General features: G+C 48.7%; 1 protein-coding gene across 1 annotated transcript in view; it reads right to left on the bottom strand.

Annotated features, from left to right (window-relative positions):
• The window catches only part of LOC144175582 (high-affinity choline transporter 1-like), an 84310-nt gene extending 64527 nt beyond the window's left edge, over nucleotides 1-19783 (bottom strand). The window contains exons 1-3 of the mRNA XM_077704643.1: nucleotides 19575-19783; nucleotides 7860-7967; nucleotides 5511-5666 (exon numbers count right to left, since the gene is read on the bottom strand). Coding sequence (XP_077560769.1) covers nucleotides 5511-5666; nucleotides 7860-7967; nucleotides 19575-19767 — 457 coding nt within the window. The 5' untranslated portion in view covers nucleotides 19768-19783. The remainder of the gene's footprint in view (nucleotides 1-5510; nucleotides 5667-7859; nucleotides 7968-19574) is intronic.
• Nucleotides 19784-20405: the final 622 nt, after the last annotated feature.

Here is a 20405-nt window from a genome sequence, read left to right as displayed (position 1 = left end):
AGTGAGAAGACCTCGGATGTGATGTCAACGCGCACAAAACCGCAGGTCGTAGAGGCTTGAGAAATAGGCGTCGTATTTATAGTACTCTAGAAGCAGGTAAAGTGCAGAACACTTTAGGGGCTCGAGTTGTCGTCGCAGCTCGCTCTCCGGACCCAAGTAGAGCCACAAGGCGTTCCGTCGCCGCGGCGTAACCACACCACTTCGTTATATGCGTCGCCCAATTCACTGACCCCCAGTAAAGGAGATAAGCGTATTCAGAGAAACAAAGGTTATCTACATCAAATTTAAACTCCAATAGGCAAAACATTTCAAGAATTTTCTCTTGTGTAGCAGTGTGATGTACTAAATCCGCAACCTGAGGCTGTCGAGGTCCACGGCATGCTGCGCAGCTAGGTCAGGAACAGACGATATATATATATATATATATATATATATATATATATATATATATATATATATATATATATATATATATATATATATATATATATATATATATATATATATATATATATATATATATATATATATATAAGAAAAGAAAACTTTGAACAAGGTAAAAGCACGATTGTTGCCAACGTTTCAGCAAAGGCATTTTTTCTCCACTTTCTTTCGTTCCAAATTCTTTATCCGTTTCAATGGCCTACCACATCCTCCCCTTTCCTTTCCAAAGTTTTCTTGACTGCCAACTCTTATTTTCTGTCTTATTTCAATGAGCCCCTCAAGAGCGTCTCGGGTAGCCACAACATTAGGACACTCTGCAAAATTTTCGCCCCTGCTTCATTTGCGGCGTCTCTTTTCTCTATATGGCCTCCGCAATATCGTCAATTGTCAGGTCCGAGCCAACCAGGACCTGGTCGTGCACCGAAACGTTTTCGTCGGCCGTCACAACCCGTACTGCATTGCAATACGCACTGTACGTGTTTATCAATTCCTGCAGCTTCGTGGCCGAATTGGCTCATTGCCACACCTATCAGCTGTGTCGTCGGCTTCACTGAAGCCAGCACTGCGCCTGCAGTAGCGCACAACGTCGGCGGACACCTTCCTTCATGCGCCGGTAACCATCTCAATAACCTGGCGAGCGTTGATACTGGTTGCCCTTTCAATGTTGCGCTGGAGATTCAGCAAAGTTCACGGCAGCATCATCGTGCGGTTTAACGGACCGTATTATTCCTTGGTCCAATGGGTGAACTGGTCCGATTGCTCAATTTTTGGTCCAACAACAATTCAGCGATTGGGAACGCATGAATTTCTTCGTTAAATAGGCGAATTCGCTGTAGTGGTCTTCACTGTAGTGGCGTTCACAATACATAGGAAACACAGGAATCTGGCCAGGCCATACTGCATCGTTGGTTGTATAGGCTATTTCATAGTAGAAGCGTTCGTTGTAGCGGCGGTTGTCTTTATAACGATTACAAGCAGAAGTTCCGCCAAATCTGCATTTTTGTGGAAATGCAGACTGTTACACGGTTCTCCACTTTTCGTTATTTTTTCTATTTTTGATTTTTTGGTTTCTGAGGATTCTGTTTGACCAATTGTCTTCATTTAAGCTATTATAACGATTACATGTGGAACTACCACAAAATATGCGTGTTTGTTTTGGAAATGCAGACCGTTACACGGTTCGCCACCTTTCGCAATTTTTTGTCTAGTATCCTTATGTTTTTTTTCTCAAAATTCTGTTCATGCAGTCATCTCCATTTACGCAATTACAACGATCACAGGGGGAATTTCCGCCAAATCTCTATTTTTGTGGAAATGCAGTGCGTTATACACGGTTCGCCTCTATTCACTAATCAATTTTTATTTTTCTTATTCTCCGTTTTTGAAAATTCGGTTCGCCCAAATATCTCCATATACGGCATTAGAGAAATTACAGATGGAGCTTCCACCACATCTGCATTTTTGTGGAAATGAAAGGCGTTACACGGTTCGCCACTTCTCGCTATTTTTTTTTTATTTTCTAGTTTTCCAAAATTTTCTTCGACCAATTATCTACATTTACGCTATTACAACGATTACAGAGAGAAGTTTCGCAAAATCTGCATTTTGTGGGAAAGACAGGGCATTACACGGTCCTGGCTGTGCGGGTGCCCGGAAAAGAAGGCTACGCATTAAAAGTGCCGGACGCTCCGCCTGCTTCTTTGCAACTGTCGTCGAACGCCGAATGCCTTCAGCTGCCTTTGCCAAGTAATCGCGTCTCCTTTCTCTTCCTTCCCGACTTTACAGTTTCCCGCAATCCAGACGATGAATATTACGGAGGCTGGTTCAATTCGACTCAGTTTTCCTCCATTCGTATAGCCTGTGCGCCATTTTTCAAGGCAGCGCGCGTCTTTTGGCTCCTATTCCTATACGCGAGCTTTTTCGCCATCTTAAAAACTAATCCAACGTGTGTTCTGAAGTAAGAAAACGCCGGTACTTGTACGCGTTTAGGTGGCCCCACAAGACAACTCCATTTAAAATCCCCCGAACCATATCTGTGAACTTGTGTTGATTGCGAAACCAAATGAGCGCATGACACAAAACTATTTGACCGGGACAGCAGCTGAAACGGTTGCAAGAAAAAAGGCTCGAGTGTGTGTAATCTGCGATTTTACGTCTTTCTGAATGATTTACTCAGCAATTGGGAAACAAACAGACAACAATGTTGCTTCTGCAGGCAAACGTGGGTCTGTCTCTTCCACGGCGAGTTTTGTGACTTCCATGAGTGAAACTTAAGCGCAAAAGTTTTTCACAGGGACGAGAAAGGGAACGACACAGGCGCTTACTATCAACTGAAAGTTTTAATGGAAAGGAATACACATTTATACCACCCCCAGACCGAACAACCCAGCACGTGTGCCCTTCGCACATGCGTACGGCCGTACAAGAGAACCACCCCATTCCCTTCTCGTTTCTCTTCTTCTCTCCCTCATCCCCTACCCCCTCTCCCTAAGAAGTTGCACTTCTTTATCTAAAATGCTCAGCGACGGGTGACTTATACAATCGGGACCCTTAATCCGGATATGGAAGGCTTCTGCAAGTTCCCTGGTGGCACGGTCTCTGTGCTTAAAAACTACTACCGTGTCCGTGAAGTGTGGCTGACAACGTGGCTGATACCCGCATTTAGAACAGTGCTGCGCCAGGTGTGTGTAGGGCTTTCCTTTCAAAGAGGAATGATGCTCCCTCAGGCGTACATTTGGCGTACACCAGCTTGGAATGAAAAGAAGCGAAGTTCAAGAGTGGCTTATTAGAACGAGGCGCGTACATCCAGCATGTATGGTGCCGTGAGAAACTTCTCTTCTTTTCATTCCAAGCTGGTTAAGAACGGGATAGCCCACACGTGTCTCAAATCCGCGGTCAGCAAGTCCTGTTATCATTTGGCGCAACAAAGCTTTAATGCACAAGTAGTTCGGCTGGAGAACGCAGGGTTTCCCCTCTCCGTCCTCCAGGCAATCTGTCAGCGTCTTGTGAAACAGTTGAAAGGGTTCGCGCATCACATAACAGATACCGAACAGAGCAAAAAAGTGGCAGTCATTCCCTATGTACATGCGCTGTCGCATCGCCTCAAGAAGACAGCTGACAGATTCGGCGCCAAGGTGGTGTTCTCGGCCAGGAACAAGCTGGGCAGTTTATGCGCCATGGTGAGCAACAGGCTCGATTCCCGGGGCGATTCCCCCCCACAAGGTTGTTTGATAAAACACGGGCTCCAATTTGTTCGTTGCGTGACTAATGTTGTGTACTGCATTCCCATGTCCTGTGGCCGGGTGTACGTCGGCCAGACCGGCCGCTGTCTAAATGTACGCCTGAGGGAGCATCATTCCTCTTTGAAAGGAAAGCCCTACACACACCTGGCGCAGCACTGTTCTAAATGCGGGTATCAGCTACGTTGTCAGCCACACTTCACGGACACGGTAGTAGTTTTTAAGCACAGAGACCGTGCCACCAGGGAACTGCAGAAGCCTTCCATATCCGGATTAAGGGTCCCGATTGTATAAGTCACCCGTCGCTGAGTATTTTAGATAAAGAAGTGCAACTTCTCAAGGAGAGGGGGTAGAGCATGAGGGAGAGGAGAAGAGAAACGAGAAGAGAATGGGGCGGTTCTCTTGTACGGCCGTACGCATGTGCGAAGGGCACACGTGCTGGGTTGTTCGGTCTGGGGGTGGTATAAATGTGTATTCGTTTTCATTAAAACTTTCAGTTGATAGTAAGCGCCTGTGTCGTTCCCTTTCTCGTCCCTGTGAAAAACGTTTGCGTTTAAGTTTCACTCATGGAAATTGCGAACCAACTAGCTCGTCTCTCCATTTTGCTTGAGTTTTGTGACGCGGCTGGAATGGTTTAGAAGCGGTGGCTTCAAAATATGTGTTACAACACTGAGTGAGATAGAATGTGCTGATCTGAGACTAAGCCTGGGTAAATAGTTGCCTGACCGCAGCAATCTTGTACAGTTTGCTTCGGGGACGGTCTTATAAAGAACCACTGTCAGCCGTTTTCTCTAACCACATGCCTTCCGTAGCAGATCCTGTATGCATGGGCTGCTACGGGAGGCGACAGCAGGCGGGAATTCTTGGCTGTGCGCAACTCCAGTGCACAATAACTAATTATGAACAGATTCTAGTAACTTAATATCTGTTAATACCGATTTTTAATATGCCCACTGTGGCATCGCCGGGTACTGCCACCAGAACTGCATACTGCTTGCTTTGGTATTTTGGTGCTAGTTCCTGTTGTGTTACGCCTTGTGCTTTATCGGTGGCCTTACACGTACCGAAGTCCTGGGCTGTGTCAGCATTTATGTTCTTAGCCAAACAAATGCATCACAAGTTTTCTGATACACAGGCCAGGTGTAAAATGGCAGAAAAAGTACGCTTTTCTTTCCAATTAGAGTTAACCCTTTGATGCCCGCTTTTGCTCAGGAGCAACAACTCAAACAATATTTTTTTTCTCTCGCGCTTCGCGGTTTTTTCGACATTTAACCCCATCTTTCTGCAGGAAAAGGATCCCGGACTTTCAAAAATAAAAGAAGAGAGGACAGTACGTACTCCCGTGTGCTAAAGAAATATTGTTTCCGCGAGTCAACTCGCATCGAGCCCGGGTGGCTCAATGAGCTGGTCACAGGTAACAGAAATTGTGCAATTTCGTTCTCATTACAAATGATAGCAATACGAAATTTACGTTATTGTCTTCACTTGAAGCATAAATCATGGTGATCAAGGTAGCGGTCTTGTTCAAGGGATACATGGGCAGCCAGTGGCCAGCGTTTCCCAGTGTCCAGTGTGTCCCAATGTCCGTCCTGATGAACCAAATTTTTTCTGACTTCATATTTGTGATGTCGGAAGTCCTTTTAGATCATCAGAAAAACTCACACGCTTAAACAAAATACTCAAGTTTTGGGCATGAAATGGTTAAGCGCTACCTACACGTAAGAGGTCGCGTCCAACTCGTTCGAAAAGCTGCACAGTAATCTGTCCTGGCAGAAATGGAGGGCGCGCATTGGAGTGCCACTTAAACACACTGTGCGGCGTGCGTACCGAGAGCGGCGAGGATGGCGGCCGACCAGAAAACCTCGCCGCACAAGGCCGGCAGGAAGAGCAGGCCCCCCATGCGGTTGCCGAAGTGCTGCTGGAAAGGGTCCAGCATCGTCTTGTAGCCGGCCTTGCGCATCTTCACGGCGAACAGGTAGCCTCCTGCACGCCAAGAGCCGCGCGCGTTACAGGGGCACCTTGGACGGAGCCACCACATTTGCTCCCCGGAATGCCGCGAGCACTCCCGAAATATACAGCGAAAGTTGGCCAGCTCCGACTTCAATAATTCCAATTTTTAAGTGCAGAGCAGTTTAGGCGCTCGCCTTGTCGTCGTAGCTCGCTCGCTGGAGACAAGTAGAGCAACAGGGCGTTCCGTTGCAGCGCTGTCGTCGCGGCGTAGCCCAGAGGCTTCGAAAGCCAAGCGGTTTGTATAGTCATAAGCGTTCGAAGCTACTGAACCACTGGCGCTTGTCCTACATCTCCCCGTTGTTTAGCGCAAAGAAAACTGTAGGTACATTTGAGGCAAAATATACGTAATTAACCGGCAGCGCCCACGTTCATTCAGTTAGGAATGCTCGTTGGGTTGGTTTTTATGATAGTAAGCGAAGGAAGCGGCCGCGCAAGAACAAAATGACTCGTTCGAAACGACGCGGAAAGGCACCACGTGCAAGAAGAAAATGGCACGTTCGAAATGCCGCAGAAAGGCTCCAGCCGCGCAAGAAGAAAATGGCGCGTTCGAAATGCCGCGAAACAGCCGCAGCATACGAAATTAAAGCAAGCAGAAAAAGAACATGACTCCCGCCGGCGCAGTTTCAGGCAGGGGGTGCGCGAGCACTGCGAAGGCGGGAAATTTGAATTGTACGGGGTGGTAGCAGTGAGCGGATAACGGCGGTACAGCCCATTATGACGAATCATTTCTCTGAACTTTCGACGGCTTTCACATTGAGTGGAACGACTTTAAATTTTTGTTTTGCCTAATTTGAACTCTTCGGTTTGGTACGACTAAGTATTCCTAGAAGGCTATGTATAAAGAAGCCCGTTAAAACAACGGCTCTGAACAGTTGAACGCAACGAATACACAGGAACTGTGAAAGGACACGACACAAAGGCGCTACTACAACTGAAGTTTATTACACAGACACGCCCTTAGTAAACGTGTGTCGTGTCTTTTTACAGTCGCTTTCTATTCTTTGCACTTAACTGATCAGAACCATGGAATACCAACTAGGCCAATCGATCACGCCGTTAAAGCAAACCGTAGACGGTTCCGTAACTGATAATTTGAATTACGCGCCAGCGTCCTGGCGCCTCACACGGCCAAAGAAACGCACCCTGAGCATACACACGAGGCTGCGTGGCACGGAAAAGGCGAAATTAGGCAACGGTAAATCTCACACGGCAGACGTTTTGGAAGACGCATTCTTCGGCAACTACGTCGATGAGGGCGCGATTACAGTGGTGTGTGTGGTGCGCTATCAGACGAGGGCATCAAATCGCAGGTCAGAAGCGCATAACCAGTCCGTCTATGAAAGGCGACGAGGAGGACTGGGACGAAGCGTAATGTGGCGTGCGCCCAGCAGTCATGGCAGATGGAATGCCGCCCGTGTCTTCCTTAGTTTTCACGAAGGCAGAGATGGGGCTTTCCGCTACATTCGTTTATTAGAGCCAAAAGTGAAAAAGCGGGAGGTTCTAAAGTATCTTTCTAGTCAGCACTGCTGCTAAATTGGTCCCAGTAACTCATAACATAGCCTGCGCTTTCTAGACACACCCCGGAAAAAACCTTGTTAAAAACTGTCCTCAGTGCACCATTTCTGGCAACTGATGGGGGACTGAAACCACGCTGTATACGCGCTTTTCATGCTGTATAACGAGATGTTGTTTGCTCGTAGTTGCCCTCGCCTTCGACACAGCTCAGAAAACAATCACAAAGATGTTCCAGTAACGCGAAGTGTGTATTGATATTCAGTATGGGTTATGTTAAATTCCACCGTTATGTTAAATTCCATTGTTATTACTGCATGCTATACCTGTGCCGCTGGTCTCTCCGGTTGGAGAGAACAAATAGAAATAGGTGCCCGCTGCAACACAAGGGTAATATTAACACTTAAAATAATGACCAGCCTGTGCTGCTTGCGCGGACTAATCAAGTTTTACTTATCGTGCAAATGCGTTTGAACAAGAGTCGGTCAATTCGAAGAGGACGTGCAATCGTACGAAACCACGATGATTTCACCGCAACCATCCGCCAACTTGTTGTGTTAAGCGTCAATGAGTCATACATTAGCGTCGTACTTGGATTGTAGTTAGAGCACTTCTTACGCGACTGGCGTATAACGATAGCAGTGAGACGCTCACCAATGCTGAGGCTGATAGCGTAGCCGAAGGGTGCCTGGCACCACGCTAGTCCGCTGGTGTAGACCACCTCGGCCGTCCCGTTGATGTAGCCGCCGCCCACCCACGTGGCTGTAACGATGGGCGGAAGACATTAGCTTGAGGATTCATTTTATATCCCCCCTCCCATTTCCCTGCCGCTATCGATATGCCTCACCAGCGGCCGGAACAATCGAGTTAGTGCGAGGTGCCCGCATGTTTAATCGACCTGACGTTGACTACTGTGCATCTGTCGCGGAACGCAGATCTCTTTACACACGGTAACAGTTAAAATTATCCCCCGCGTGCACCGCGTGTATGCGACGGTAGGGGGTTATACAAGTGTTAGGATAAAACAAAAAAGCCACCTGCACGTTTCAAAAGGCATTAGCTAGTTCGCCACGAGAAAACTCCAGCCAAATACTGATTAGCTTTCGTGAAAACAAAATCGCGCTTCAGACCATCTTCCTTCGAATATTCCTGGAGCCAAAGATGAACGGAGGTAGGGGTGTCCTTGCTACCGCAAGAGCTCCATGGCACCATTTATTCGCCGTCCTGTGCCGCTTGCCCCCAAAGCTAGAAACTGTGTCACGGCACCAGGTGTCAATCGGACCTCCCCGCCGAATTTGTGACTGGTGGCAACAGTAATTGGATGTCATGCACAGTCCTCGATACTGCTTTGCACAAATAAAACGGGGATGTGCGTGAGCGTCGTCCTACCCTCCATCTTCATGTTCTCCTCGACTGCCCTCTTCTTTGACCCTTTTCTGAATTCTCCCGTTGCAGGCTACGTCTGCAACACCCTCCTGTCACTTCACTACTATCCATCTTTGCACCATATTTTAATCCTCCATGGAGCCAATCGGTTCGCTCAACTATCTGTCCTATCCTTCCCGTCCCAATGTGCCCTCCCCATTCTATCCACCTCGCCTCCTCCTATTCCTGTTCTTACATCACTCCGTACTCCTACTGCATTTTTCATCATCATTTCCCTTTACATCTCCGCATGGTATGTTTACTCTTTCACCTAATTGCTTTCACCACCGCCCGCTCATCTTCCACGCCTTCGTTTCGTCCCGCAATCCTGATACATTTCATTTAATCATTCCCACTCAACCATCCTCCTCGCCATCCCCTTCCCAGACCCCCTTTCGCTACACTTCTCTTACCCTCCTCCACTTCATCTCGTTCCTGCTGTCTCTATCCCACTCTTCTATTCTATGCTCTCCCTCCTCTGATACCGTCCCTATCCCTCCCCCTACCCTTCCACGTCTCCCCCCTCTCCTGTTTGCTGCACCCGTTTGCCGTCATCTGCTCTCCCCTCCACCAATTCCGCCCTCTTCCCTGCAATTTTTATACTTCTGCCTTCTCCGTCTCTGTCTCTCTCTCTCTATTCGCCTTTCTCTTACTCCCTGCTTCATACACTTCATGGTGGACGGACACTTGATACCAGTAGCGCCCCTGACATGCCAGCTATCACGAGCTGAGGCTGTTCATAAACGCTGCCTTCAAACGCGGCTGCGCACTTCAAATACGCTAGAGCTTCCGCTTGCAAACAAAGTATTAGTAATAGTCATTAGACACTACTAAATTCAATGCAGACGACTTCCGCCAATACAAAGTCCAGGGGTATAGGAAAACACTTCGAATTAACCGAACTTTCAAATAAACAGAAAGCGGGAAAAACGCCAGAAAAGTTGGTACGCAACATGTTTTCCTTCTTGATTGCGTTCAGAATCTCGACTTTTTTCGCAAAGTCTAGCGTATGACACGGACTGCCACGATAATTGAGACTTAAAGCTGTCGGAAGTGCAGAGAAGTGGTTCGCCATAGTGGGCTCTAGCGCCGCTATCCGCTCAATGCTACCACCGAACGCATTTCGAATTTCCCGCCTCGCAGTGCTCGCGCGCCCCTGCCTCTAACTGCGCCAGCGGGAGTTTTGTTCTTTTCGTGCTTGCTTTTCCTCCCGCACGTGCCGGCGTTGCACTGCCACTTCTTTTCGCTTACTATCGTAGAAACCAGCCCAACGAGCGTTCTTAACTAAATCAACGCGGGCACTTCCGCTTAATTACATATCATAATTATCACCAGCCTATCTACGCCCACTGCAGGGAAAAGGCCTCTCCCATTATTCTCCAATTACCTCGGTCCTGTGCCAACTGTGACCAATTTATCCCCGCAAATTTCTAGATCTCATCTGCCCATCTAACTTTCTGCCGCCCCCTGCCAGGCTTGCCTTCTCTAGGGATCCAACCTGTAACCTTAATGACCAACGGTTATCTTGCCTTAGCATTACATGCCCTGCCCACGTCAATTTCTTCTCCTTAATTTCTACTAATATGTCCTTAACACGCGTTTGTTCTATGATCCACTCCGCTTTCTTGTCCCTTAATGTTACACCTATCATCTTCCGTTCCATTGCGCGCTGAGTCGTCCTCATTTTAAGTTGAACCCTCTTCGTGAGCCTCCAAGTTTCTGCCCCGTAGGTGAGTATCGGTAAGATGAAGCTATCATACACTTTCTTTTTCAGGGGCAATGGTAGGCTGCCATTTATTATCTGAGAATGCCTGCCAAATGAACTCCACCCCATTCTTATCCTTACAATTATCTCTTCCTCATGGTTGGGATCTGGGGTCACAACTTGGCCTAAGTAGATATATTCACTTACCACTTCCACGGCCTCGTCAACTATCTCAAACCGCGGTGCTGTCCCGAGGTTATTGATCATTACTTCAGTTTTCTGCACATTCATTTTCAGTCCCACGGTTCTACTCTGTTTGTCCAGTGCCGTAAGCATGCTTTCCAATTACTCCCCCGAGTTACTTAATTAAAAGGCAACGTTATCAGCAAATCTGAGGTTACTGAGGTATTCTCCATTAACCCTGACTCCCACCTGTTCCAAATCCAATGTTCTGAATACTTCTGGTAAACATGCTGTGAATAACATCGGAGAGATCGTGTCTCCTTGTCTGACGCCATTCGTTATAGGTATTTTACTGCTCTCCTCATGAAGGATGATGGTAGCTGGCGACCCATTGTAGGTATCCTCTAGTATTCTTACATAATGCTCATCTACACCCTGGTTCCGTAATGCCTGAATGACTGCTGAGGTTTCCACCGAGTCAAATGCTTTCTCATAATCTATTACGGCTATATATAGGGGTTCAGTATACTCCGCGCACTTCTCTGTCAACTGATTGATGGTGTAAATATGGTCCATTGTTGAATAGCCTTTACGATACCCTGCTTGTTCTTTAGGTTAACTGAAATCTAAGGCGGCAGAAATTCTGTTAGCGATTATCTTCGTAAGTACCTTGTAGACGACTGACAGTAAGCTGATCGGCCTGCAATTTTTCAAGTCCTTCATGTCACCTTTCTTATGGATTAGTATGATGTTCGCGTTCTTCCAAGATTCCGGTACACTTGCGGTCATTAAGCATCGCGTGTACTGGTTTGCCAGTTTTACTAGTACAATGTGCGCGCCATCCTTCAAGAGGTCTGCTGTTATCTGATCTTCACCAGGTGCTTTGCCCCCTTTCATTTCTTTCGAAGCTTTCCTTACTTCTTCTATCGTTACTGGTTGGATGTATATCTCCTCCGAACTACATCCTCTTTCGGCATTATCCTGGATGTCCCGGCTGCTCTACAGATCTCGATAGAACTCGTCGGCTACTTTGACTATTTTACCCCTATTTATGATGACATTGCCTTGCTTGGCTTTAAGTGCATGCATCTGATTTCTCCCCACACCTATACTCCTCTTCACTGCTTTCAGGCTGCCTCCGTTCTTTACAGCATATTCGATCCTCTCCATATTATACTTCCGTATGTCAGCTTTTACGCTTATTGATTGATTTTGAAAGCTGCGCTAGTTCTATTCTGTGAGCTTGGGTGGAGATCGTCATGCTTTGCCGTTTCCTAATTAGATCTTTCGTCTCCTGGGAGAGTTTCCCAGTATTCTGTCTAGCCATCGTGCCCCCCACTTCTACTGCACACTCCGTGATAATGCGTGTAAGATTGTAGTTGCTTCCTGTATCCTAAACTCTGCTTCCTCGGTAAGAGCTGAATACCAGTTCTGCAGCGCGATCCTGAATTCTTCAACTTCATGCCTTACTGTTAGCTCATTGATCGGCTTCTTTCGTACTAGCTTGTTGCGTTCCCTCCTCAAATCTAGCCTAATCCGCGATCTCACCATACGGTGGTCACTACACCTTACCCTTCCGAGCACTTCCACATCCTGCAGGACGCCAGGGTTATCGCATAATATGAAGCCTATTTCATTTCTATGCTCCCCATTCGGGCTCCTCCACGTCCACTTCCGGCTCTCCCGTTTGCAGAAGGAGGTATTCATGATGCGTACATTATTCCGTTCTGCGAACTCGACTAGTAGGTCCCCCCTGCTATTTCTATAGCACAAACCATAGTTCCCAACTGCCTTGTCACCAGCCTGATTCTTGCCTACTTTAGCATTGAAGTCTCCCATAACTACGGTATACTGGGTTTTTACTTTAACCATGGCCGATTCCACATCTTCATAGAAGCGTTCAACTAGCTGGTCGTCGTGGCTGGATGTAGGTGCGCAGCCCTGCACCACCTTGAGTTTGCACCTCTTACTAAGCCTAATCACAAGACCGTCTACCCTTTCTTTAATGCTATAGTATTCGTCTATGTTGCCAGCTATGCTTTTATTGACTAGAAATCCCACTCCCAGTTCTCTCCTGTCCACTAGGCCATGGTAACAAAGCACGTGCCCATTTTTGAGCACCATAAGGGCTTCACCTGTCCTCCTAACCTCACTAAGCCCTATGACATCCCATTTAATGCCCTTTAATTCTTCGAACAACACCTCTAGACGCGCCTCGCGTCTAGAGGTGTTCTCGAAAGTTCTCGCGTTAAACGTTGCCAGGTTCAGATACCAATGGCGGCCTGTCCGGTTCCAGGGATTCTTAGCACCCCCTGTTGCGTCACAGGTCAAAACCGCCGCCGCCAATACGTCTGAATACGCCAATTAATTACGTATATTTTGCATTAAATGTGCCCGCAGTTTTCGTTGCGCTAAACAACGGGGAGATGTAGGACAATCGACAGCGGTGTCCCGAGTTTCGAACGCTTATTATTATACAAACCGCTTGGGTTTCGAAGCCTCTGTGTTACGCCGCGACGACAGCCTTTACGACGGAACACCGTGTTGTTCTACTTGGGTCCAGCGAGTGAGCTACGACGACAAGGCGAGCCCCTAAAGTGCTCTGCCCTTAAAAGGTTGATGACCTCAAAATTAAGAGAAAGAGAGATGCGTACGTCGGTGCGAGTCTCAACCAGCCTGCTGACCTGTGCTGCCTCAGCTGCGATCAGTACAGAACACGGTGCTGTTTTCGCGCTGGAAAAGTTTGAATTTTATCGAGAAATGGCGGCCACCTTGATGCTTTTTGTTCGAAATAACTTCCAGTTACCCATGTAATGAATTTGAGCTCCAAGTTATCTAGACATGTTTTCTGTTCGATTGCATGCAAAATTGCCGATACCAGCACATCACCTCTGAGCAAAAATGTTAATTAAGTGACTTCGAGCTATCGAGAGTCGACTGTACCGAGCGAACGTATCATGCGCGTTGTAGTATCAGGCAGTTTTATAGTTCGTATTTTCTACGCCAGGTGTCAGTGTTTGCCAACACTATGGTGGATGAAGAGGCCCCGCAGCGACACAGAGAGGTCGCGGCGGGTAGGCCGAAAGGTCTGGAGATAGATGGGGACAAGCTGAAATGGAAAAGAGCAGAGGAAAAGGTCCCCAAGAACACCGCAGCAGGCACGGATGGGATACCGATGGAGTTGATTAACCAGTTAGGACCGAAGAGCAAGGGAAAGCTACTGCAAGCCATCAGAACAAGGATAGAAGAAAAGGCAATACCGGCCGCGTGGCAAATGAGCAGGATGAACTTAGTGTACAAGGGCAAAGGAGTCAGGACAAACCCGAGCTCGTATAGGCCAGTAACCGTCACGTCAGTGCTGTACAGGTTAGCAATGCAGGCAGTGAAGTTCGAACTAGAGCAGTGGGTGGAAGAAAATAGGATATTAGGGGAGCTTCAAAATGGGTTTCGAAAGGACAGAAGACTAGACGACAACTTATTCGTGGTAAGCCAATGCATAGAGGTGGCGAAGATGCAAAACCGACCTTTGTGGTTAGCCTTTCTGGACATTAAAGCGGCGTATGATAATGTAGACAGGGAGCGGCTTTGGAGTATCCTGGAGGACGAGGGAGTTGGGGCAGAATTCATTAGCTTACTCAGGGAGCTATACCGGGAGAACCAAGTGCAAATAGTGTGGGAGGGGGTAACATACAATAGGCCTGTATACACCTACAAGGGTCTGAAACAAGGATGTCCTCTCTCTCCGCGGCTGTTCATGATCTACATGACGGGGTTTGAAAGGAAGCTAGAAGTCAGCACGATGGGGTTCGACTTATCCTACATGAAAAACGGGCAGGTGGTGGAACAACGGGTTCCGGGATTAATGTATGCAGACGACATATTGTTGATGGCGGACAACCGGATAAGTATGCAGGGCTTGATGGATATATGCGGTGAAGAAGCGACGCACCTAGGGCTATCCTTTAGCAGAGAAAAATCGGGGATCATGGTCTTTAATGACGGCGAGGAGCACAAAACAGTATCAGTGCAGCAAGTAGAAATACCATTGGTGAAAGAGTATAAATATTTAGGAGTATGGCTGAACAACAGCGAAGATTACACGCAGGCGCATGAGGCTCACCTTAAGACGAAAGGAAGACGGAACGCGGCTATAATGAAGCATAGAGCCCTCTGGGGATACAGCAAATACGAGGTGGTAAGGGGAGTCTGGAAAGGGGTCATGGTACCAGGATTAACTTTCGCTAATTCGGTTCTGTGCATGAAGTCAGAGACCCAAGCGAGCCTGGAAGTAAATCAGAGGGCGGTAGGCAGATTGGCCCTAGGGGCCCACAGTAAAACTACAAATGAAGCGGTACAAGGGGATATGGGCTGGTCGTCTTTCGAGGCGAGGGAGGCGCAGAGCAAGATAAAGTTTGAGGAGCGACTGGACGAAAAATGGGGCGCGAGGGTGTTTAAGTACCTGTATTTGAGGAGCGTGGACACGCGGTGGAGACGGAGGACCAGACAGCTGACCAAGCGGTACGGAAAGTCGGTAGGGGACAGCGGGGTTTACACAACAGTTAAAAAGCAGGTAAAGGCAGCAGAGACGACGAAGTGGGCAGAGAGAATGGAAGCGAAAAAAACCCTGGAGACTTATAGGGGAGAGAAACGGGAAATTAAGAAGGAGGGATTCTATGGCAATACGAGAGGCAGTGCGTTGCTCTTCGAGGCACGGGCAGGGTGCCTGAGAACCCGGGCATACACGGGTAGCTACAGGCAGCAGGATGAAACGTGTGCATGCTGCGGCAGTGATCGGGAAACTATAGACAATATTGTCAGGAGCTGCACAGAGATACGGCCACCGCGGGGTGAGGGGGAAACGACGCTGGCGGAGGATTTGGGATTTGGGGCGAGGGGGGACCTCAACTTCAAGGCCATAGAGGTGACGAAGAGGCGACTGGAGTGGTGGTGGAGGAAAAGTAGGGAAGGGATGGGTACGAAGGCGGAGTAATCATGCGGACGAGAATTTAGAACAGCGAGGGGAGAAAAAAGGGGGGTGGGGGCGATGAGTTTAAAACAGAAAAGAGGGAGAGATGGGAGGGAGGAAGCAAATCTATAGGTTAGCTGGGAGTAGGGCAAGTAAACGTAATAAAACAGGCAAGTCGGGTGCTGACAACCGACGCCCCGATTCAAAGGGAAAGCCACTAATCATCATCATCATCATCATGTAGGGTGCCTTGATTCACGCGTCCGCCGTACAGGGTGGAGACACGTATACGCTCGCCCCGCCATTTTGGGTCACTCGCTCGGTGCCGAAGCAAGTCATTGTATCGAAACCGCGCTAAAATTATCGCCGCAACGCGGTTTACTGGCGAAGCTTGAATCATCGTATCTGTTTGGCGTTGCTGCGTCTCGTGGGAAACGAAAAGAACAACGCGTTGAGCACGTTGACCCCACGGGACCGTACAAAGGGTGTCTCCACCCTGTACGGCGGCGCTGGCATCGAGGCATCCTAACACTATGGGTGGAAGCGTGGGCAGTGATAACGATTTCTCCGCCTCTTCATAGAGGGCGGCACTGCTACAGAATTTATAGAAACGGAGTAACGGAGCGCAGTAAAGGACGTTGGTGCTTGTCAACTCATCCATGAGCTGAATACACCGTCGTCATCGTGTCGTATCATCAATGTACCTTCATGTCACCACGACAGACAGCCCATGTACCGGAGTTTCACATTTTTAGTCATGTTCTGGTTCACCTAGAACTCCCTCGCCCACTATACCCGGTTACAGCTTAAGAACGGCAACGGAAGTTGCCGCTGTGTCTCATCACCGCAGCCGGATGCTACTCCGCACGACGCAAGTAGTGCTTTACTGGGAATATTTTGAACATGGCACGATCCGTTTTCCCGTTTTTTTGGGACTTAATATGCTTATAAACTACTGCAGTGGCGACAAATAAACTACGTGAGAAAAGGCAGGTGATATTATGCATTCATAGCAATCTCCTTTCAAAACGCGCGCGCCCGTTGACATCCGGTTCCGTCGCTTTGGCGGAGTGATACCGTACATGAGCTGATGCCATTCTTAACTTGTTCCCGAGTATAGCCACCGGTCGACTGGGGACCGTTAGATTTCAAATTTTCCCGCCCCATCACTTCTCTTAAACAGTATACGTCCGAATATACAAAACAAAGCAGTACGATCGAATAAACAATATAAAAATACAGGATACATGGCCAAAATTTCCAACGGTCGTAATTCATCACGCAATGACCTAGTTTTCCGTTCGCTTGGCCATAATTCAAAAGTAAGGGGTTGCAAGACAAAGCTCCCCCTCCTCCCTATCTTCTCACACCTCTGAGCGAAAATGTGGAGGGGGAGCCCGGGGCGCTGAGCGGCGGTGCGTCTACTCCTATCTCCCAATCACTTGGCGGGGGAGCAAAATGAGAACTGAACCCATCCCGCATCCGGCTTTAGATTCTAGGGCAATAAAAAGCGAGATACGGTACGTTGCCGCGTAGGCTCCGGGTTTCACCACAGTGGGGCTGTGAAATGTTCTCCAAATACACGAGCGCAGCACGTCATGACAGCGCAAAACCGATCAAGGACGCATTCAGTTAGCTGTAGATATCAAATCACAGGAAGCGCACAGAAGGCCGCGGATACGTCCGACCTACAGATTAAGAACAACACAAAGTGGGAAACGACGATTCCTAGGGCGGCCAGATAACGCCACAAGCGCTTGGCCCAGGTCAAGCTACGGGAGCAGTCGTGGAAAAAAGTTATTTCTTTTGCAGTGCGCAGCCAGAGGTGGCGATGCCGAGCGGAACGCGTTCCGCTAGCAGACGACGCTCGCTTTCCTAGCGCAACTCGCAACCGCAGCGCCGCGGTGGCGAGAGTCGCGGCCGGCCGCCTTTTCTCCACGGCCGCGGCGGGGAGATACGGAACTGAAACTAAAGCGTGTCAAACTGTTCGCATGGCGGCATGGCGACGCAGTGAAACATCCCCCTCGTGAGGGGCACGATCAAATGCAGAGCATTTCCGGGGGCGCACGACGTTAAGTAGTTTGCGTTACGTTAATGTTGTTGCACTTGTGGCAACTGCTGACGAGAGAGCGCTCGTCAGCAGTAAAATTGGCAGCCTCGGCGCACGTTGAGTCCGAGAGAGGGGAGAGAGTGTCCTTGAAACGTGCCTGGGCGCGCTATCGAATGTTGATCGCGCCGATAGCGAAACGTCTGAGCCGGGCATGTCGAGGCGAGCGATGCGGACAACTACGGACGCCAAGAACGGGTGACATCGTGAGTTAAAGAAATGCTCTGCATTTAAAACACTGCGCGGCCACCACGATCGGCGTTCCACTGCGCAGCCCTGGCATGAATCGTGGCCGCTGTCATTTCTTCCATCAGGTTCCGCCACCCTCTTTTTCGCCGTCGCAGCTACGAAACTTTGTAGTCCGCGTTGGTTTTCATTGTGACAGAGTTTTAGCTGACCGTTTCTCACGGTACCCTCCGCTCAGATAGCAAGCGGGAGTGCCATTGGCATGAGTGACGCACGAGCGGGCTAACGGCTATGCCGGAGCGGGGCCCCGCTCCGCTAGGCGGGGCCTTTTCGCGGACCGTCGCGGCAGCTCACGCTACCGCGAATAATTTTAAATGGCTGCCCCATGTGAGGCGAGCGCGCTACGGCGAACTCCTTTTCTTCAGTTGAAACACGAGCCACGACGCCGCGAAAGCGCTTCCGGATAGGTAAAGGTGCCACCCATGTTAACGACGTTTAGAACGCAAGCGAAAAACGTTGACCGAAGCGCGGGCCTACTTTTATGCACCTCCGAGACAGACAGATTTGCCTGGGCTATTCGAAAGTTGAAGGGCTCTTTTTAATAACTATTGAGTAACATAATATCATATCAGCCACTAAATTATATAAAGATCTGGTGAAATAAGGCAACAAACACGGCACTTTGCTCTATTGGAGTGCCTAAAATACTAACTCTCATATTTCCTTTGGATGACGTCTTGGTTTACACGCACACAGGGACACGAGCAGCGACGAGATCGATGCCCCGCCCAGCGAAACACGGTTATCGCTTACAGTACTTACCCGATTCTAACGCGCACCTTTTTCCCGCAATCGCATGCGCGTTAGAATCGGATACGAAACCGAAACTGCCGATACAGCTGAAATTTTGTTTCACCCATCGCCATCACTATCTCTAGATGGCGCCAAAGCTTTTACCAATTTTTCCGATCTAGGCGCCTAGGCTTTTCTATCGGTGTTCACACAAATCGTCAAATTATTCCACTTGCGCGCTTGATAACAACAATGACAGCAGCGGCAACGAAGGTGAGCTGCTTCCGCGGCTTACGAGCGGCTCCCACGCGTTGACAACGAGCGGTTGGCTGAAGCGTACGCCTCTGGAGAAGCTCGCGGGATGGGCGTGCGAGGCGTGGGCCACGATCCCATCGACTATTGTTGAACGTTCGTGCAGGAGCGTGGCATCGCCAACGCGCTTGACGACACCGATGACGAGATGTTGCGGTCAGCGGAAGGCGACAAGGAGCTCTCGGAGAGCGACGAGGAGTGAGATGAGTGAGATTACTCCGGGAAATAAATCGCCCGTTTCTCTCGCATTCGTTTTTCTTGCTCACAAAGTTCCTTGCACGTTACAATCGGAGGTGAAGTTTTTTAGTTTTTTAGTTTTTTTTTTTGCCTGGAAAATTGGGTGCGCGTTAGAATCGGGGGCGCGTTAGAATCGGGTAATTACGGTAGGTAAAAGTGTTTCTGCTGCTGACGCTCCGGCCGCGCTGAGCGGGCCGGCGGCAGCGGAGCAGATCGTCAGAAACGGTTAGCTGAAACTCTCTATAACCTGGTCGCTCGCCCGCGCCCGCCGCAATAAGTAGTTGCACCTCCTATGTACTACATTTTTACCTCGTGATCCTACCGGACATTCAAATTAGAGGTTGTGTCGCCATAACTCTATTCCCACTAACAAGAACACCAATACAGGATGCTAGTGGATGCTCGCAGAGTGATAAAAAAGCGCCTTAAATAAAGAGTGCGGGTGGTCTGGCTTACCGGTCATGGTGAAGACGCCGACGAAGAGGCCTATGTTTCTCCCGGCCAGCATGATGTTTGACTGTTCGCCCATGGTCACGTCTTTCGAGTCCTTCGTTTTCTCGCTGGTCTTGCGTCCGGCCCAGATTCCCACCACCAAGATGACGAGATAGAAGAAAATGATCGCGAGAAGGCCGGGGATATTGATCGCCATGGTTGCGGCTCGCTGAAAGGACAGAGCGACTAAGCCTGATCAGCAGCGTTCCCTGGAACTGCAGATGATGCTAATGATGATGCCTTTGACGAAGAGGAGGAGCCACGCGCAAATTAGAGGCGACTGGCCAGTAGGACGGTCGGCCACCTCCAGCAAGTATGCCAGGCGCTGCATTCCTTTTTGAGAAAACGGGTTTGGTACTAACGTGAAAAATATTGCGGATGGAAATAATGCCCTGCACGCTGAAATTCCTGAGCAAGCGTCGTGTTTTACACTAGTTATTGCAATATAAACGTCTCATTGCAGACGTGTTACTGGCGTTACATATGCGACGCGGTAAGAACACTTGTTCCCGTATGCATGCTATGATTTCCGCTCTTGCAGGGCTGCAGTTATATTTATAAATAGAATAAACCTAGAGGAAGGATTTATACGTGGGGATGCTGTTAAAGGGCCCCTGAGATGGGGTTTTTTGGGGGGTCGATGGTATCGGAGCACAACGGCTATTTCTTGAACTAATCGTGACGTAATAGTGCGCTCTTGATTTAATCAATTTTTCACGAGCGTAAAAACATCAGAAAGCTACAAAAAACATCTTTTGTGTGTGGGTGCTTTTACACAGTCACACATATTTGTTT

Source organism: Haemaphysalis longicornis, unplaced genomic scaffold, assembly GCF_048455015.1.
Source record: "Haemaphysalis longicornis isolate Haplotype H1 unplaced genomic scaffold, Haemaphysalis longicornis Haplotype H1 scaffold_3, whole genome shotgun sequence".
In the NCBI taxonomy this organism is placed as follows: Eukaryota; Metazoa; Arthropoda; class Arachnida; order Ixodida; family Ixodidae; genus Haemaphysalis; species Haemaphysalis longicornis.
This window is presented reverse-complemented; position numbering and strand designations above follow the sequence as displayed.